General features: G+C 45.8%; 1 protein-coding gene across 2 annotated transcripts in view; it reads right to left on the bottom strand.

Moving 5' to 3' along the window:
• NCAPD3 (non-SMC condensin II complex subunit D3) overlaps positions 1-20,087 on the bottom strand; it is a 59,623-nt gene that overhangs the window by 38,187 nt on the left and 1,349 nt on the right. For both annotated transcript variants that reach the window (XM_006068484.4, XM_006068485.4), the window contains exons 2-13: positions 19,756-19,910; positions 16,743-16,905; positions 15,264-15,448; positions 14,537-14,704; positions 14,369-14,430; positions 14,092-14,179; positions 11,835-11,968; positions 10,165-10,237; positions 9,264-9,389; positions 8,885-9,137; positions 8,463-8,519; positions 6,447-6,536 (exon numbers count right to left, since the gene is read on the bottom strand). In XM_006068484.4, the coding sequence (XP_006068546.2) occupies positions 6,447-6,536; positions 8,463-8,519; positions 8,885-9,137; positions 9,264-9,389; positions 10,165-10,237; positions 11,835-11,968; positions 14,092-14,179; positions 14,369-14,430; positions 14,537-14,704; positions 15,264-15,448; positions 16,743-16,905; positions 19,756-19,910 (1,554 nt within the window). The remainder of the gene's footprint in view (positions 1-6,446; positions 6,537-8,462; positions 8,520-8,884; positions 9,138-9,263; positions 9,390-10,164; positions 10,238-11,834; positions 11,969-14,091; positions 14,180-14,368; positions 14,431-14,536; positions 14,705-15,263; positions 15,449-16,742; positions 16,906-19,755; positions 19,911-20,087) is intronic.

Below are 20,087 nucleotides of genomic sequence, written 5' to 3'. Positions count from 1 at the left end.
CCCCCAGGGAATCTGACTTTGGAGGCCAGTGGGATTTGATTACCAAACTTCCACAGGACAGGAAACAGACTCTCTGAGGGCACGAACAAAACCTTGTGCCCACCAGGACCCAGGAGGAAGGAGCAGTGACCCTACAGGAGACTGAGCCAGACTTGCCTATGAGCATCCAGAAGTCTCCAGTGGAAGCATGGCTCGATACTGGCCTGCCACAGGGTCAGGGGCACTGAATACAACAGTCCTAGGAGCTGAGGTATGCTGGCATAAGTCCTTTTGAAGGAGGTCATCATCACCACCATTAACCCCACCACAGTTTGACCTCAGCCAAAGCCAAACTACAGGGGGCTTCCCTGATAGCTCAGTTGGTAAAGAATCCGCCTGCAGTGCAGAGACCCTGGTTTGATTCCTGGGTTGGGAAGATGTCCTGGAGAAAGGACAGGCTACCCACTCCAGTATGCTGGACTGGAGAACTCCATGGACTATCCATGGGGTCACAAAGAGTCAGACAGGACTGAGCAACTTTCACAAACTACAGGGTAGGAACACAGACCCACACAACAGCAGAAAACTGGATTAAAGATTTATTGAGCACGGCCCCCCAACCAGAGCCAGACTCAATTTACCCCACAGTCAGTCATCCCATCAGGAAGGTTCCGTAAGCCGCTTATCCTCATCTATCACAGGGCAGACAGAATGAAAACCACAATCACAGAAAAGTAAACTAGCCAAACTGATCACGGCCTTGTCTAACTCAATGAAACTGAGCCATGCCATGTAGGGCCACCCAAGACGGACGGGTCATGGTGGAGAGTTCTGACAAAATGTGGTCCACTGGAGAAGAGAATGGCAAACCAGTTCAGTATTCTTGCCTTGAGAACCCCATGAACAGCATGAAAAGGCAAAAAGATACGACACTAAAAGATGAACTCCCCAGGTCTGTAGGTACCCAATATGCTACTGGAGATCAGTGGAGAAATAGCTCCAGGAGGAATGAAGAGGCTGAGGTAAAGCAGAAACAACACCCAGTTGTGGATATTCTGATGATGGAAGTAAAGTCCGATAGTGTTAAGAAAAATATTGCACAGGAACCTGGAATGTTAGGCCCATGAATCAAGGCAAATTAGAAGAGGTCAAACAGGAGATGGCAAGAGTGAACATCAACATTTTAGGAATCAGTGAACTAAAATGGGCTGGAATGGGTGAATTTAACTCAGATGACCATTATATCTACTACTGTGGGCAGGAATCCCTTAGAAGAAATGGAGTAGCCATCACAGTCAAGAAAAGAGTCTGAAATGCAGTACTTGGATGCAATCTCAAAAACAACAGATTGATCTCTGTTTGTTTCCAAGGCAAACCATTCAGTATCACGGTAATCCAAGTCTATGCCCCGACCAGTAATGCTGAAGAAGCTGAAGTTGAATGGTTCTGTGAAGACCTACAAGACCTTTTAGAACTAACACCCAAAAAAGATGTCCTTTTCATTACAGGGAACTGGAATGAAAAAGTAGGAAGTCAAGAAACACCTGGAGTAACAGGCAAATTGGGCCTTGGAGTACGGAATGAAGCAGGGTAAAGGCTAACAGACTTTTACCAAGAGAATGCACTGGTCATAGCAAACACACAGCCTCTTCCAATAACACAAGACACGACTCTACACATGGACGTCACCAGATGGTCAATATCAAAATCAAATTGATTATATTCTTTGCACAGGAGGATGGAGAAGCTCTATATGGTCAACAAAAAACAAGACCAGGAACTGACTGTGGCTCAGATCACAAATTGCTTACTGCCAAATTCAGACTTAAATTGAAGAAGGTAGGGACAACCACAAGGCCATTCAGGTATGACCTCAACCACACCCCTGACGACTACACAGTGGAAGTGAGAAACAGATTCAGGGGTGAGACCTGGGAGACAGCGTGCCTGAGAAATGATGCACGGAGGCTAATACATGCCACAGGAGTCCACTTCCGTTCACATCAGTCACTCAGTTGTGTCTGACCCTTTGTGACCCCTTGGACAGCAGCACGCCAGGCTTTCCTGTCCATCATCAACCCCCAGAGCTTGCTCAAACTCATGTCCATCGAGTCAGTGATGCCATGCAACCATCTCATCCTCTGTCGTCCCTTCTCCTCCTGCCCTCAATCTTTCCCAGCACCAGGGTCTTTTCCAATGAGTCAGCTCTTTGCATCAGGTGGTCAAAGTATTAGAATTTCAGCTTTAGCATTAGTCCTTCCAATGAATATTCAGGACTGATTTCCTTTAGGATGGACTGGTTGGATATCCTTGCAGTCCAAGGGACTCTCAAGAGTCTTCTCCAACACCACAGTGCAAAAGCATCAATTCTTCACCTCTCAGCTTTCTTTATAGTCCAACTCTCACATCCATACATGACCACTGGAAAAACCATAGCCTTGACTAGATGGACCTTTGTCAGCAAAGTAATGTCTCTGCTTCTAATATGCTGTCTAGGTTGGTCGCAGCTTTTCCTCCCAGGAGCAAGTGTCACTTACTTTTATGACTGCAGTCACCGTCTGCAATGACTGGAGCCCAAGAAAATAAAGTCTGTCACTGTTTTCATTGTTTCTCCATCTATTTGTCATCGAGTGATGGGACCGGATGCCATGATCTTAGTTTTTTGAATGTTGAGTTTTAAGCCAGCTTTTTCACTCTCCTCGTTCACTTTCATCAAGAGGCTCTTTAGTTCTTCTTCAGTTTCTGCCATAAGGGTGGTGTCATCTGCGTAACTGAGGTTATTGATATTTCTCTGGGCAATCTTGATTCCAGCCTGTATTTCATCCCACTTGGCATTTCACATGATGTGCTCTGCATATAAGTTAAATAAGCAGGGAGACAATATACACCCCTGACGTACTCCTTTCCTGATTTGGACCCAGTCTGTTGTTCCATGTCCGGTTCTAACTGTTGCTTCTTGACCTGCATACAGATTTCTCAAGAGGCAGGTAAGTAGTCTGGTATTCTCATCTCTTAAAGAATTTTCCACAGTTCGTTGGGATCCACACAGTCAAAGGCTAATAAAGCAATAGTAGATGTTTTTCTGGAACTCTCCTGCTTTTTATGATCCAACAGATGTTGGCAATTTGATCTCTGGTTCCTCTGCCTTTTCTAAATCCAGCTTGAACATCTGGAAGTTCACAGTTCACTTATTGTTGAAGCCTGGCTTGCAGAATTTTGAGTATTACTTTTGCTAGCATGTAAAGTGAGTGCAATTGTGCAGTAGCCTCAACATTCTCTGGCATTGCCCTTCTTTAGGATTGGAATGAAAACTGACCTTTTCCAGTCCTGTGGCCGCTGCTGAGTTTTCCAAATTTTCTGGCATATTGAGTGCAGCACTTTCACAGCATCATCTTTTAGGATTTGAAATAGCTCCACTGGAATTCCATCATCTGCACTAGCTTTGTTGTAGTGATGCTCCCTAAGGCCCACTTGACTTCACATCCCAGGATGTCTGGCTCTAGGTGAGTGATCACACCATCATGATTATCTGGGTCGTGAAGATCTTTTTTGTACAGTTCTTCTGTGTATTCCTGCCACCTCTTCTGAATCTCTTCTGCTTCTGTTAGGTCCATACCATTTCTGTCCTTTATTGTGCCCATCTATGCCTGAAATGTTCTCTTGGTATCTCTAATTTTATTGAAGAGATCTCTAGGCTTTCCCATTCTATTGTTTTCCTCTATTTCTTTTCGCTGATCACTGAGGAGGGCTTTCTTATCTCTCCTTGCTATTCTTTGGAACTCTGCACTCAAATGAGTATATCTTTCCTTTTCCCCCTTTGTCTTTCGCTTCTCTTCTTTTCTCACCTATTTGTAAGCCTCCTCAGACAACCATTTTGCCTTTTTGCATTTCTTTTTCTTGGAGATGGTTTTGATCACTGCCTCCTGTTCAATGTCTGAAGAGGCCTTACCAATAGCTGAGAAAAGAAGAGACGTCAAAGGCAAAGGAGAAAAGGAAAGATATATACCCATCTGAATGCAGTGTTCCAAAGAATAGCAAGAAGAGATAAGAAAGCTTTCCTAAGTGAACAATGCAAAGGAATAGAGAAAAACAACAGAATGGGAAAGACTAGAGTCTCTTCAAGAAAATTAGATATATCAAGGGAACATTTCATGCAAAGATGGGCACAATAACGGACAGAAACGGGATGGACTTAGGAGGAGCAGAAGATATTAAGATACTAGGAAGAGGTGGCAAAAATACACAGAAGAACTACACAAAAAAGACAAGATGGTTGGATGACATTACTGACTCAACAGACCTGAGTTTAAGCGCGTCTGAGAGATGGTGTGGACAGGGAAGCCTGGTGTGCTGCCGTCCATGGGGCCTCAACGCGTTGGACACCACTGAGCAATTGAATGACAATGCACAACAGTGAACCTGTAACGTGCTCAGACTGGAGCTAACACAAACATTCAACATTTTTCCACATTAAACTTCTTTAGATATTTTAGGGAATCTGTTGGTACATCCTGAGTTACTACTCTGAATTTGAGTAACATAGGCTGATGTCTAGTCATTAAATGTAGCGCTTCCGATGCAATGGCAAGTGCTGGCTGCCACAGCGCTTCACTGCCCTCAGCACCCATCTCACAGCACCATGATTTTACACACACGCATGCCTGCCTCTCCCCCACTCCTTAAGACATGGAACTATTTTTGTTAGGGTTCGTACCTGCAGTGCCTTGCACAGATTGGGAGGAATGATATCCATGTGTATCAAATAAATGGATAGATCTCATTATATCAGTTATTCTCTGCACATGTTCTCTCTTCTATCTATCTTTTAAAGTCACTTCTCTAAATATGATCTCTGCAGACCTGACAAAAGCCCTCTGTGAAGGACAGACAAGGTTACAGGATCAGAAGTGACAAGCAGTCAGGGAGGTCTGCTGACTCCCATGTCTTGGGTCATCCAGCTCTTTAGTAACACAACTGGCCTAGGCATTCAGACTGCCTCTCACTTCTAATGCAGTTTTTCTCTACTACAGGATGCCATGTCATCATATAGGTGAAGGAAGAACCCATAAAAGTGACTTTCACAGACCATACAGCTAGACAGAAACAGAACCTGAGAGTAGCTCCAGGTCGTTCTGCCACCTAGCCAGGTGTGTTTCTGCCCTCCTGATTCACACTGACACTCTACCATCCCAGATTATTCTGATTCAGTAAGTCACTGAAAGAGAACAAACATCACTTGTGTTTAGAATCAAGTACAGGGTTCATGGGAGAAAGGATCCCAGAATTTCCACACGGTATATGTGACCTGTTAAAAGACAGTTCATATTACTGGTATCAGATCAGATCAGATCAGTCGCACAGTCGTGTCTGACTCTTTGCCACCCCATGAATCGCAGCACGCCAGGCCTCCCTGTCCATCACCAACTCCCGGAGTTCACCCAGACTCACATCCATCGAGTCAGTGATGCCATCCAGCCATCTCATCCTCTGTCGTCCCCTTCTCTTCCTGCCCCCAATCCCTCCCAGCATCAGAGTCTTTTCCAATGAGTCAACTCTTCGCATGAAGTGGCCAAAGTACTGGAGTTTCAGCTTCAGCATTACTGGTATAGAGAAACTATAACCCAGATTCTGCACTTTCCCATGGAAGCCAGGACTCACAGTTCCCTGTCATGTATTAGAAGTGGATTCTGGGGTGGCATGAGCACAGTCAAGATGCCACATGAAAAAGTAATAAGGAATAAAAGATAAACAAGGGCCACAGTATTGTGCATTTTTTCCCCCTCTTCTGTGATGACTTTTCTCTAAACTAAATTTAATTCTACTGCACCTTCCCTTGGAGAAGGCAATGGCACCCCACTCCAGTACTCTTGCCTGGAAAATCCCATGGACAGAGGAGCCTGGTAGGCTGCAGTCTATGGAATCGTGAAGAGTCGAACACAACTGAGCAACTTCACTTTCACTTTTCACTTTCACACATTGGAGAAGGAAATGGCAACCCACTCCAGTGTTCTTGCCTGGAGAATCCCAGGGACGGGGGAGCCTGGTGGACTGCCGTGTATGGGATCGCGCAGAGTCAGACACGACTGAAGCGACTTAGCAGCAGCATCAGCAGCACCTTCCCTAGTAACTGGTCCTTTCTGGTCAGGAAGCCCAAGTGTTCATAACAACTGACTTCAGTGAGCAAATAAAATACTTGTAACATTCTCTGAAGTGTGACAGAAATATGTGAAATACAGAAATACATGACAAGTGAAATGCATCTTATTCTTTACCTTGAAATGAAATACAGAATAGTGCAAGGACACCATTAAGGAAATAAGATGGGAATTACTTTTAAGGGAAAACAAAAGACCTTCCAATGGTAAGGGTGAGTTTGAAAAAAAATTCCCACGTTTTGAGGCTCTGCCTACAGTTGTCTGAAATCTACTGGTTACTGCTCATCTAATAAGGGATAAGATCTGACATACCCATAGATCCGGCTCCTTCACCACTGCTGTCTGTGTGGATCACCTCTGAACCTGCAGAAGGGTTAGGTACCTGCCTCTGATAGGAAAAAGCTGAAAAATAAATTTTAAAAAGGCTCTGTCAATACACTAAAAAATTGTTATGGGTCGTCCCAGTGCACCAGCCCCAAGCATCCAGTATCGTGCATCGAACCTGGACTGGCAACTCATTTCATACATGATATTTTACATGTTTCAATGCCATTCTCCCAAATCTTCCCACCCTCTCCCTCTCCCACAGAGTCCATAAGACTCTTCTATACATCAGTGTCTCTTTTGCTGTCTCGTACACAGGGTTATTGTTACCATCTTTCTAAATTCCATATATATGCGTTAGTATACTGTATTGCTGTTTTTCTTTCTGGCTTACTTCACTCTGTATAATAGGCTCCAGTTTCATCCACCTCATTAGAACTGATTCAAATCTATTCTTTTTAATGGATGAATAATACTCCATTGTGTATATGTACCACTGCTTTCTTATCCATTCATCTGCTGATGGACATCTAGGTTGCTTCCATGTCCTGGCTATTATAAACAGTGCTGCGATGAACATTGGGGTACTCGTGTCTCTTTCCCTTCTGGTTTTCTCAGTGTGTATGCCCAGCAGTGGGATTGCTGGATCATAAGGCATGTCTATTTCCAGTTTTTTAAGGAATCTCCACACTGTTCTCCATAGTGGCTGTACTAGTTTGCATTCCCACCAACAGTGTAAGAGGGTTCCCTTTTCTCCACACCCTCTCCAGCATTTATTGCTTGTAGACTTTTGGATCGCAGCCATTCTGACTGGTGTGAAATGGTACCTCATAGTGGTTTTGATTTGCATTTCTCTGATAATGAGTGATGTTGAGCATCTTTTCATGTGTTTGTTAGCCATCTGTATGTCTTCTTTGGAGAAATGTCTATTTAGTTCTTTGGCCCATTTTTTGATTGGGTCATTTATTTTTCTGGAGTTGAGCTGTAGGAGTTGCTTGTATATTCTCGAGATTAGTTGTTTGTCAGTTGCTTCATTTGCTATTATCTTCTCCCATTCTGAAGGCTGTCTTTTCACCTTGCTAATAGTTTCCTTTGATGTGCAGAAGCTTTTAAGTTTAATTAGGTCCCATTTGTTTATTTTTGCTTTTATTTCCAATATTCTGGGAGGTGGGTCATAGAGGATCCTGCTGTGATGTATGTCAGAGAGTGTTTTGCCTATGTTCTCCTCTAGGAGTTTTATAGTTTCTGGTCTTACGTTTAGATCTTTAATCCATTTTGAGTTTATTTTTGTGTATGGTGTTAGAAAGTGTTCTAGTTTCATTCTTTTACAAGTGGTTGACCAGAGTTCCCAGCACCACTTGTTAAAGAGATTGTCTTTAATCCATTGTATACTCTTGCCTCCTTTGTCGAAGATAAGGTGTCCATATGTGCGTGGATTTATCTCTGGGCTTTCTATTTTGTTCCATTGATCTATATTTCTGTCTTTGTGCCAGTACCATACTGTCTTGATAACTGTGGCTTTGTAGTAGAGCCTGAAGTCAGGTAGGTTGATTCCTCCAGTTCCATTCTTCTTTCTCAAGATCGCTTTGGCTATTCGAGGTTTTTTGTTTTTCCATACAAATTGTGAAATTATTTGTTCTAGCTCTGTGAAGAATGCTGTTGGTAGCTTGATAGGGATTGCACTGAATCTATAGATTGCTTTGGGTAGTATACTCATTTTCACTACATTGATTCTTCCAATCCATGAACATGGTATATTTCTCCATCTGTTAGTGTCCTCTTTGATTTCTTTCACCAGTGTTTTATAGTTTTCTATATATAGGTCTTTAGATTCTTTAGGTAGATATAGTCCTAAGTATTTTATTCTTTCTGTTGCAATGGTGAATGGAATTGTTTCCTTAATTTCTCTTTCTGTTTTCTCATTATTAGTGTATAGGAATGCAAGGGATTTCTGTGTGTTGATTTTATATCCTGCAACTTTACTATAGTCATTGATTTTCTTACCTGATGAATTTGTTGATGGACTCTGTCGGTGGCTCTGTACTCCTGGAACTGCAGGAGCTATAAGTAAGCAGACGGGTCAGAGAAGGAAAGTCACAGTATGAAACCATATGTAAATATTTACAGAAGAACCCATTTCGAGATAATCAGCCCTGAAGATGAGACAGATTCTAAATACTGACAATTCACTGTGTGCATTACACAGGCCCCATGCATCCACTACCCAACGGCACAAAGTAGTAACGACTGCAGCCAACAATCTCAACCCGAGGACAGGCCTGTGAAACCACTCACGTGAGAGCTACTCCACAGCACCACCAGCTGAAGGGGACTGGGGCCGCGGTTATCGCAGCACTCCGATTATTTCTGCCACCCAGTCTGGACCAGCAGGAGCGAGGCCAGGCTCGGGTGCTCAGCGCACTCACTGTTATGCAGGAGCTCCTGGATGCTGTCCGACGGGGCTGTGGCAGAGGACTCCAAGCAGAGTGCAAAACTGGAGAGCGCCTTGCTGCGCACCGTCGGGGCCTTGTCTTTACAGCGGGCGACCAGGATTTCCTGAACCAAGAACTTATGCTTCAGGAACTTCTCATGCTCGGGGGCCAGCGGGCCATCCACCTCTCGTTCAGGCAGCTCCAGGAGGGCCAAGGCCACATCAAGAGTGAAGACCCGGTGGGAGACCTGGTGAAGCAGAGCCGCACGCGTCCCCATCACAGAGGAAGCAGGCACCGTGCTGCTGCAGCTGCAGCCTGCAGGCACAGAGCTGCAGAGCCGCGAGCCAGGAGCTCACGCAGGCGTAGCGCCTACCTTGGCATTGCGCGTTAATCCATAAAGCCAGGCCATGAAAGAGGCATATTCTGCACAGGGAAGCTTGTTGAGCAGCTGGACCAGGGACTGAGCTGCGTAAGTCCGGTACTCAGATTTGTCGACCACCTGAAACACAGACCCTGAGAAGCTGCCCCGCCAGGCCCCACGCACAACGACAGAGACACAGACCCTGAGAAGCTGCCCAGCCAGGCCCCATGCACAACGACAGAGACACATGCATTGGTGCAAGCAGACAAGCGCTGAGTGCACCCAGCTCAGCAACAGTGCCAAACGTCTACATGTTACAGAAATGACTATCCAGTTCTACGTCTCAGACCTACTGGGAGACTAGTCTAGAAGAAATCTCCAAGCCCAATTTCAGAGAGTTTACAGATCTCTAGGATCCACAGAGTTCAAGTGAAGCATCATCTGTCCAAATTGTTAAAAGTTTTAAGAGATATTTACAGAATTTTGAATACTAACCGGACATTGGATGATATTAAGGCATTATTGTGAGTTTTTTAGGTATGTTAATATTTTGTGGATATGTTTCTGAAGAGTTCTTATGCTGTAGAGACGCATGCAATATTTATGTCTGAAGAGATATGATGAAATCTGCTTCCTAAGAAAATCCAGTGTGCCTATGTGCTGGTCGAGTTTCTCCTTATACAAAATCACTTAACATTCTGTTCATTACTCTGTTCTATATCTTTATATATTTGAAGTTTTCTAAAGAAGGAAAAAAAGTTGTTTTATCCTCCCAAAAATACTCAAAGAGAACAGTGAACATACTAAATAAAAAATACAGTGCTTGGTAATGATATAGACTCATGTCTACGAACACACACAGGTATTTACTTTCACATGTTTTTCATACTCTTGATAATACAGCAAACAGTACCTTGACACAGATGTGCTGCAGTAGAGTACGAAGGACTGGGTACATGCTTTCTTTAAGTTCATCCACCAGCAAACTTTAAAAAAAAAAAAGAAACAGTCACTGTTTATACCTATAATAAAAGTAAAATAACAACTTTCCCTGAACCTATTCTCAAAAATAGTGACATTTCTACATTTTAGAAACCGTAACTACTAAGAACAATCTGCCTGTGCTGGCAGCAAGGTCTGAGCGTGTGGGGTGTGAAGAGAGCGTCACGGTGGAGCACCGTTCCCCACGCCCGGGTGGTCTCCAAACTGCTTCCAGCAGCCAGTCAGGGAGGGGCAGGGCCCAGACCTCCCAAGATCCTTGGACTGCTTACAATGGTTCTTATCAAGGCTGAAATAAAGCTTCCCTGGTGGCTCAGTGGTAAAGAATCCACCTCCCAATGCAGTAAATGTGGATTCAATCCCTGATCCAGGAAGGACCCACAGGCAGAGGCGCAATTAAGCCCGTGAGCCACACCTCCTGAGCCCACGTGCCTCAACCCCTGAAGCCTGGGAGCCCTCGAGTCCACGCTCTGCAGCAAGACACCTGCACACTGCGATCAGAGTAGCCCCCAGTCATCACAGCTAGAGAGAGGCCCATGCAGCAGTTAAGACCCAGAACAGCCATAAATAAATAAATAACTTTAAAAAAATTTGGCAAGCTTTCTCTGTGAAGAGCTTGATAATAGTTTTTTTTTAAAAAAGGCTCCAATATAGCCTTTTGAAGTAAATGACAGATTGAGACATAGTACTACCTTGTGGTAGGTCAGCAAAATGAATATCTAACAGTACTTCTCCAAAATTAACCCTCAAAGAAGCTATTAAATGCCCAGATTCAACGCATTTTCAAGTTTATTTACGCCATTATAGAAATAGTACTACAACTGCTGACATCAAGAATACATGGAAAATTTAAAACACGTGCTTCTACTTAAAACCTCTTATTTGCTGTTTAAAAAAAAATCCTTAAGGAGAAAGGCTCACTCAGGGGTCAGACAGTGCCTGTACCTAGATGCCAGCACCCGCACCCACACCCCGCGCCCACACCCCACACCTGCACCCGCAACCTGCGCCCGCACCCCGTGCCCGCACCCATGCCCCGCGCCCGCACCTGCCTGGGCACCGCATCTGCTCACGGGCACGCTCTCCACTGTCCCCACCACCTCCGTGCTGCTGCCAGACAGACAAGACTGAGGACAGAACAGCTTGTGATGCAGCAGCATCTTCCCAGTAAAGCCCAGATGTGGGACTTTGTAGGCAAAGCCTACTGACTCGTGAGGGGAAGATTAGTCTATCAATTATTGATAAAGAAGTTAAAAAAAAAAAAGTGGCAAGGAACCTAAGGAAAGAGACTCAGAGGAGAGTCAAAAAGGCAGAGAGACTTGGAGCAGCAGACACTGAGACTGCGGTCGGGACCCAGAGCTGGCCTCACAGGCGGGCCCACGGACCGTGCACTCCTCACCGCTCCCAACACCACCCTCTACCACACAAGCCAGACAAGCTGCTATGCGCTTTATTCTGAACCACAAACCACACACAGCCCAGACATGTGTCAGTTCCACAGGTGTCAGAGGTCCTGGCTAGCACAGGGCCCAGGCGACTGAGGGCAAGTGACAGAGAGAGAGACCCGAGCTGTGTGTCCTTTACCTTACAAACTGGACGGCCAGCTTCCTACTGCTGACAACCGGAGGTGTGATGGCAAGGGGGGTGTGATGGGAGCCTTTACCCACTTCTACCATCAGTATTATGCAGAGCATTTGATGCAAAACGTATCTGAGAACCTGGAAGAGGAAAGGAAATGCAACTTTAAGGCATGACAGGGAAACCCAGGGCCTTGGAAACTGACGCAGACCACAGTGAGCTATTTCAAGTGCCAGCAGGTAGAGGTTGACACAGGTTTTGGTTGATGACCAGGTGTCATACCTGCACAAAATGAACTGTGTGGAGGTGCTGCCTACAGATTGATGAGCCGGATTCCACCCAGTTTCTCTGCTTGCCTTATACTCCAGCCCAGAAACCAGGGCTCAGAGAATCAGCCGCAACTGAGCAAGGGCAAAGAGTGCAACGGATTACCCCTCAGAGGAAAGAGGAAGGTGATGATTCTCTACCTATATTACACCTGAAGCTTAGAGAACAGCTTCCCATATATCATCTCACATAATCTACTCAAGAACTTAACTCATGCATCCAGCGAATAAAATAATTTACTGGAAACCAAGGATGTGGCAGGTACTGCATTAAGCATGTCTCTGTATTACGAGATTTGACCATACTTACTGTGAGATCTCTCAACCTAATGAGGTCAGCAAGACATTTCCATTTTATACTTGACACTACTATTATCTCCACTTTATACTTAATAAAAGACTTGGAAGATGAGTAGTCCCAAGTCAAGTAATCAAAGGTCAGGCTACAACCAGTCACCCAACATCAGGCCAACACTTTTGCAATGAAAAACACCCTGTCCTTAGAGATGCTGCTGCCTGAAAGGGTTATTTCCCATCCTCTGCACTTCCTACAATGTTAAAAAGGGCACAGAAATTAAAAGTCTTAATGTGAATGCTATCACATATTCTAAACACGGGGAAGAGAGAACAACATCAAATATTAGAGAAATATGGGGTGTTTTCTAAACAGAAGGCATTACACCAAGGCACTCTTCCCTGCAGTCCTCCTGAGAAATCCACAGAAAGGGAAGCCCCTCATCCTCCTTGTCCAGGTGAGCACACCAAGGACTCACGGAGGACACACAGGGCTTCTCCCGTGGCTCGGTGGTAAGGAATCCCTCTGCCAATGCAGGGGACACCAGTTCAAGCCCTGGTCCGGGAGGATCCCACATGCCTCAGAGCAACTAAGCCTGTGCTCAACGAGAAGCCACTGCACCATAATCAGAGAGTAGCCCCCACTTGCAGCAACTGAGAGGAAGCCTGCTCGCAGCCACAAAGACCCAGCACAGCCAAAAGTAAGTAATCCTTTTTTTTCTTTTCAAAGGGAGACACACAGCAGCGAGGGGTAGGACCCAAGTGCAGAGCCCGAGTGCCCAGGGCCTCCTCACCCCGCTGCCCCTGGAAACCAGGGCACTGCAGGCACCGAAGGCAAGGGCCTTGGTCTGCCACGTTTTCTGCAAACTCCTGCTGCACCAACGACATTCAGGTTGAGTAACAGCCTAGGGCCTAAAAAGCCCTAACCCCAGTGTCAGGGCTGTGTGGCTTTGAAGGTCACTGCGGGCAAATCTTGGAGAAGGCAACAGCACCCCACTCCAGTACTCTTGCCTGGAAAATCCATGGACAGAGGAGCCTGGTAGGCTGCAGTCCATGGGGTCGCAAAGAGTCAAACACGACTGAGAGACTTCCCTTTCACTTTTCTCTTTCCTGCATTGGAGAAGGAAATGGCAATCCACTCCACTGTTCTTGCCTGGAGAATCCCAGGGACAGTAGAGCCTGGTGGGCTGCTGTCTATGGGGTCACACAGAGTCGGACACGACTGAAGCGACTTAGCAGCAGCAGCGGGCAAATCTAGATACGAATGCTGACCAGGAGTGTCAGCAGAATTATCCACTAAGGCACAGGCGCTAACAGGAACACAGGGGCACAGGGGCCTGCGAGGGAGCGGCAAGGCCCGTAGCCATCTGCCCTGCCCCAGAGGCCTCTGGCGAGCGCGCGAGGGGCAGCAGTGCTCGGCGGCTCCTGCTCGTCTACAGGCCCCACTGGAGCCTGCGTTACGCCCACAGGAGCGCCCTGCGGCACCAGGGGCCTGAATGTCAGCCACGTGCTGACGGCGCTTCTCGTCACAGACACCAATGGTCCAGCAAGTTCACACCACGTCACGCTGAGTCCTTCCAGCGTTTCTAGTCGCACGACCCTGTGCTTTCAGTTCCCTGTAACTCAGCTCCCGTCCCCTTTACCTTGTCTCCTTCTCTGTGAAGAGGGGAACAAAGCAAATACAATCCGTGATAGGCCAGTTCTGGTATACATTTCATTTCTCTGAGAATTCTAAAAAAAAGGCAAAAAACTAGTTAATGGACATGATTTCACTAGGATAAACTCCTAACCCTATCAGCCATATTTAAATGAATAAATTCTACCTGTGTGCCAATTAGGATAAAATGACATTTACACCTCTGCTTCAGCAAAACATCATACCCTAATTAAATGTTAGCACTGGAAGATTTAATTGCTCACCGGGCTTGCGTAGCCTGGAATTCGTAACGAACTGGTTCAAAACTAGTTAACGCAACAAAGACCTGGAAAACAGATACCAAGAAAAGGCCTGGTTTTTTTCACTCTTTAAATCTTGGCCATTGTCGTCGCTCTTTGAACTTGCCCAAGGTCCCTGGCATTCTCACTTACCTCCACACAATTCTGTATACACTCTGGCTTTTCTTTTAAGGAGAATTTAGAAAGAAGCCTTATAAAGTTCTTCAAAACTTGAAAGATGACATTTCGAATTTGACGACGATCTTCAGAAGAAAAAAAAATACTCTCTTCACCCTCTTCTTCTTGAGCACTTTCATCCATCTAGATTATGGAGAAATACACAGCTGACTGTGTGGCGCCGCCTCACAGCTTGTCCCGAGGTTGCAATGTCCCTGAGAAGCCAGTGGAACTCTAGGTGGCCACCCTGGGCCCATGGCTGCAAGCTCAGTCTGGACCAGATGAAGGCTACCACAGCTTCTGGGTCCGGATTTTCACGTCAGGGAGACTGCCTGGTTTTCTTACCAGTTCTGCTGTCAATGAACCTCTACCCCAGTCACACGAGAATTTGGAATTAATGTTATTCTATGATGTTCTTGTGGACATGAGTCCTCTGAACACTTCAACCATGGTCTCTAATGAAAATAAGGTAACACCTGCTGGCCTGCGGTGAGGCACCCCTGGGAACAGACTGGAGGGAGGTGACAGGGAGGCTGGGGAGACAGCATGGGGAACAGAGGCTCAGGAGGGCATGAGGCCACTCCTAGGGGAGGGAAGGAGGACAGCATGCTAGGGCTTTGGCATAATCATGATCCCCGACACCCTAACTTGATATAAATTCTTACACAAATCAGACACGCCTTATGACCACACCCCTTCTTACCTCCACCTCCTCTCTCCTGTGGGGCCTTGCTCTCTTACTGCTCTCCTGTGAGCTGCCCTGAGTGTTCTTTGGTTGCTCTTTCTTTCTTTTCTGATTCGAGCTGGATTCCTGAGGCCAGCACTTCTTTAGAATCTGAATGCATTTGTCAAATATCACTGGATGGAAAACTTGATTGACTACGCTGCCTATTCGTAAAGAATGAAGAGTAAGCAAGGTAGGTTTAATTGCTTTGAAATATATCTGCTACAACAATGAAATATTAAAAAACAAACACAGGCTTTTCCTTAACTAACAGCAACCTTTAGCAAAAAAGTTTCATTCAACTTCCACCTAGGCAATGAGCAGTCAGTTCAGTTCAGTCGCTCAGTTGTGTCCGACTCTTTGAGACCCCATGGATTGCAGCACGCCAGGCCTCCCTGTCCATCACCAACTCCTGGAGCTTGCTCAAACTCATGTCCATCGGGGTGGTGATGCCATCCAACCATCTCATCCTCTGTCATCCCCTTCTCCTCCCACATTCAATCTTTCCCAGCATCAGGGTCTTTTCCAATGAGTCAGTTCTTCCCAACAGGTGGCCAAAGTATTAGAGCTTCAGCTTCACCATCAGTCCTTCCAATGAATATTCAGGACTGACTTCCTTTAGGATGGACTGGTTGGATATCCTCTAAGTCCAAGGGACTCTCAAGAGTCTTCTCCAGCACCACAGCATCAATTCTTCAGTGGTCAGCTTTCGTTAGTCCAACTCTCACATCCATACATGACCACTGGAAAAACCACAGCTATGACTAGACGGATCTTTGTCAGCAGAGTAATGTCTCTGCTGTTTAATATGCTGTCTAGATTGGTCATAGCTTTTCTTCCAATTCTCAAATCATATGGAGTAGGTCCCTAACATTTACTACAAAGGCACTGACATAAGCAATGACAAGCAGCAGGTGGACTGATCCTGATTTTCTCTTCTAGTGAACTCGCAGTCCCACAGCTGCAGCTGACTCCTCAGCCACACCGTCTCCTGCCCGGGCCCGGGGTGGGTCTCGCCTGAAGGAGGTGGGGCAGCAGCACAGACACACTCCCCTCTGTGCTCCCTCACTGTGAGCAGCTGTGCTCAGCCCTGGAGATGAGAGCAGTCCACCGACTGTCCACGCCACACAGCGGAAGCAACAGCATCCCTCCAACTGCCACTGTTCTCAGGCTGGACAGGAGTCAGAGGGCAGGGATGTCTCGATGGCACATGGCACACCCCCTCCAGCCTTACCTCTCTGGGACTGTGTGCTGGGTTATAGACTTAGCATAGTAACATCCGAAATCACATTTACAGGAAAACAGGAGAGCTTTCTGAACACCTGTGACAGACCATGTGCTTCACGGATTCACTGTCACCTAATCTCCCAGTGAGGACAAAGCATTGATATAACAGTTCAAAACCAAGCAAACAAATTACAAACAGAAGGCCTGCCCCATCACACCAAACGTGCATACCTGGCACTTCCAATAGCAGAAAATACAGCCCGGCAGCATGAAGGCCGAATTCCTGCTGCTGAGCACTGACGTTTTTCTTAAGGACCTTATAAACGAAGTGGTGAAACAAGGCCATCAGCGCATTGTGGGAAATTCTGTTCTCCATGAAGAAGGTCCAAATGCTCTAGGGGAGGGCAAACGGTAAGTACCAGTCGTTAGAGCACTGTGAGAGTCTCCTCTTGCTGTATCTGATTCCTCTGAATGCTTAGTGCTCTATAAAAAAAACAAATAGACCATTCTGCCTCCTAATTATAAACGTCTGCCATTTTCAAAGGGACTAAAACAGAAAATTTTAAAGTGTATTATTCAAAGTTTACAAATTTGAGGAGCTTCCTGGAGTGGTTCAGTGGTTACGACTCCATGCTTTCACTGGGGAGAGTCTGGGTTCCGTTACTGGTTGGGAACTAAGATCCCACAAGCTGAGTGGCTCAGCCAATAAAAGAAAAAATAAAATGAAAGTCACAAAGATAAGAAACTATACAAGAACCTTAATTAAACTTGCAAAATAACTTCGGGTAAATTTGAAACATGTGTATTTCTGAAATTACTATACCTGAAAGCTACACTGGGGAACCTATATCAGTGATTACTCGGACAAGTCACCCCTCCATCTATGTTAAATGTACCTCAATCCATTTATTACTCTAATTACTAACTAAAAAAAATCAGAGAAACTTTTTTTAAGTCGAAATGTTCTGTGGGCAATGGGAACAGAAGAGGAAAACCTGAAAGTGTCTCGCTCAACAGACTGCAGAAACAGCCTCGGTAGGAGAGGAAGTAAATCCTAGAGCATACACCATAATTTCATTAATCTGATCACTGTTCTATGCTTTCTTCTCTTATAGACATGATAAGAAAATAGGTTATTTGTATAAAGCAAACAGTAGGAACAAAACATGGTTTACTATGAGCCACCTTAAAAACACATAAGCCCACAAAAGTTCAGGAAATTAGACCTCTGCAACCTCTTTCCTTCACCATGAAGCTTGTGGAAGAAAGCAGTTACATCTTCATTTCTAAGGCCACCTCAGCTCCCCTCCCGCTGCCTGGAACTGTGACCCTGGGGAACCCAATCACCTTAGCAGCATTTCATATCTGACAAAGACCCAGTTCACAAAACTCTATTAACTCTTTTTGAAAAAAGAGTCCCCAGTTTCTAGCCCTCCACTCCAATTTCCACAACCATAACCCAGACCACACCACAACACACATTTTTTTAAAAATCAATGAGCAAAACACAATTGACTGTTGAACAACATGGGGCGAGTGGAAAGTCCTCATGTAATTCACAGCCAGCCCTCCGTAGACACAGTTCCTTCACATCTGTGGTTCTGCATCCAGGGACTGAAACACCCGGGACCATGCAGTCCTGCTGAAAACTCTGCATATAAGTGGGCCTGTGCAGCCAAAACCCATGTGATTCAGGGGTCAGTCATAATGTCCCCAGGGAGTTCCCTGGGGACAGCAGTCCCCCCTTAAGTCCGTGTTTGGTTAAGAACACCCATCTGAAACAGCACTCTTCACGTTCCTGAGTCTACTGCGCCCTAGAACCCTTTCCTCCTAGAGGCAGATGTGAGGACAAGCGGTTTAGTCTAGGGATGACGTTTAGACCCGAACCTTGTGGACAGCAAACACCTCACTCTGGAAGCCTACCACGGACCCCACTCACAGCTGTCCTGTGGCCCCCACCCTGCCCCATCCCCTCAGACTTGCTGTGCATCCCCATTGTGAGGATCCCTCTCAAGGCTGCCCTGGAATCCTCATTACTGGTCAGCATTCCAGCCGTTTGTGGAGATGTGCCTCCAGCCAGCTACCTTCTTTCTTTCTGGGACCTTCCCAACCTCAACCTCAGCAAGCTGCCTTTTCCAGGCAAGCCAAGATGCCTTCTCCACGCCAAGATGGTATTTAACGTGTCCTACAGCAGTTTCTAACACATAGAGCTGGTGGCCCGTGCTTCTTCACGCCCGTGGATGTGGTCACTGCACAGGCTCTGGCCAGAGCAATGACAGTGCACGCTCCCAGCGCTTCATTCTCCCTCCCGCTGCCCCTGCAGGGGGAGGCTCCGTACCCTCACCATGTGACCCTCCTGGGTACTGCACGTGGTACTTAGCATTATGCTCAACAAGTATTTAACAGATTGATTTAATTTTTGAAAAGCTACCTGAAACTAATAACAGAAATATTTTTTGTTAATTTAAATCTTTCAGAAATATTAATACCTAAGTATTCTTCGTTTGAGAGAAGGCAATGGCATCCCACTCCAGTACTCTTGCCTGGAGAGTCCCATGGATGGAGGAGCCTGGTGGGCTGCAGTCCATGGGGTCGCTAGGAGTCGGACACGACTGAGCGACTTCGCTTTCACTTTTCACTTTCATGCATTGGAGAAGGAAATGGCAACCCACTCCAGTGTTCTTGTCTGGAGAATCTCAGGGGCAGGGGAGCCTGGTGGCTGCCATCTATGGGGTCACACAGAGTTGGACACGACTGAAGAGACTTAGCATAGCATTCTTTGTTCTGCTTTCTAGTTCTTTAGTTTTTTGAAAAGAAGCTTATGACCTAAAGAGTAACAGTCACACTATGTAGAACTCCATTTAAAGCAACTCTTTTTTCCCTTTCTTAGTTCAACTAATCACTTCTCAGATGAACATCCAATTCCTTAAAGCGAAGGTGATCTGAGTTGTCACTGCATTGTCCTCGGCCACCTTTTCTTATTTCGCTTACTGGTTTTCATCCTTACCTTGGCCTTTACTCTTGTCCTTTAATTTGCTCTTGTTAACAATGCTCATGACATGAAAGGAATCACAGACTAATAAGTTGGGAGGACAGTTATGAGGCCATCCCAGTAAGTGAACCGCACTCTTTACACCGCTCTCCCTTCTGCGCTGCACACCAGAGACCAAGCTCTAGACGATACCGGGTTTTTACCTGACATTTCTAACAACGACAGGGCTGGGTTGGTTTTTTTCTCTTTTACCTCAGCAGCTTCACGTTTTTCAGTAGCAAAAGGTAGCATTGCGCTGTAAAGCTCTGTGAATGCGCTCAGTCCAGTCTGCACAATCTCTGCTTCTATGCTGGCATCCAGAGGCTCGGTCTCCGTGAATTCCAGTTCCCATACTCCATCCACCCATTCTAGCAGGAAAGGGCAACCACAGTCAGCTAATGTTCTGCAGCAATTAGCTTTAGACTCTAAATACATTCAAGAAGAGAACAGTTTTCTGGGCACAAGTCATACTACACAGGGGAGGCAGAATGAAGAGAGAAGCAGAAAAGGTTAGAAAAACCTGTTACTTATTAAACTGACAGCTG

Source organism: Bubalus bubalis, chromosome 16 (genome assembly GCF_019923935.1).
Source record: "Bubalus bubalis isolate 160015118507 breed Murrah chromosome 16, NDDB_SH_1, whole genome shotgun sequence".
NCBI lineage: Eukaryota > Metazoa > Chordata > Mammalia > Artiodactyla > Bovidae > Bubalus > Bubalus bubalis.
Note: the sequence above shows the minus strand (reverse complement) of the source record. Positions and strands in the feature narration are given on the sequence as shown.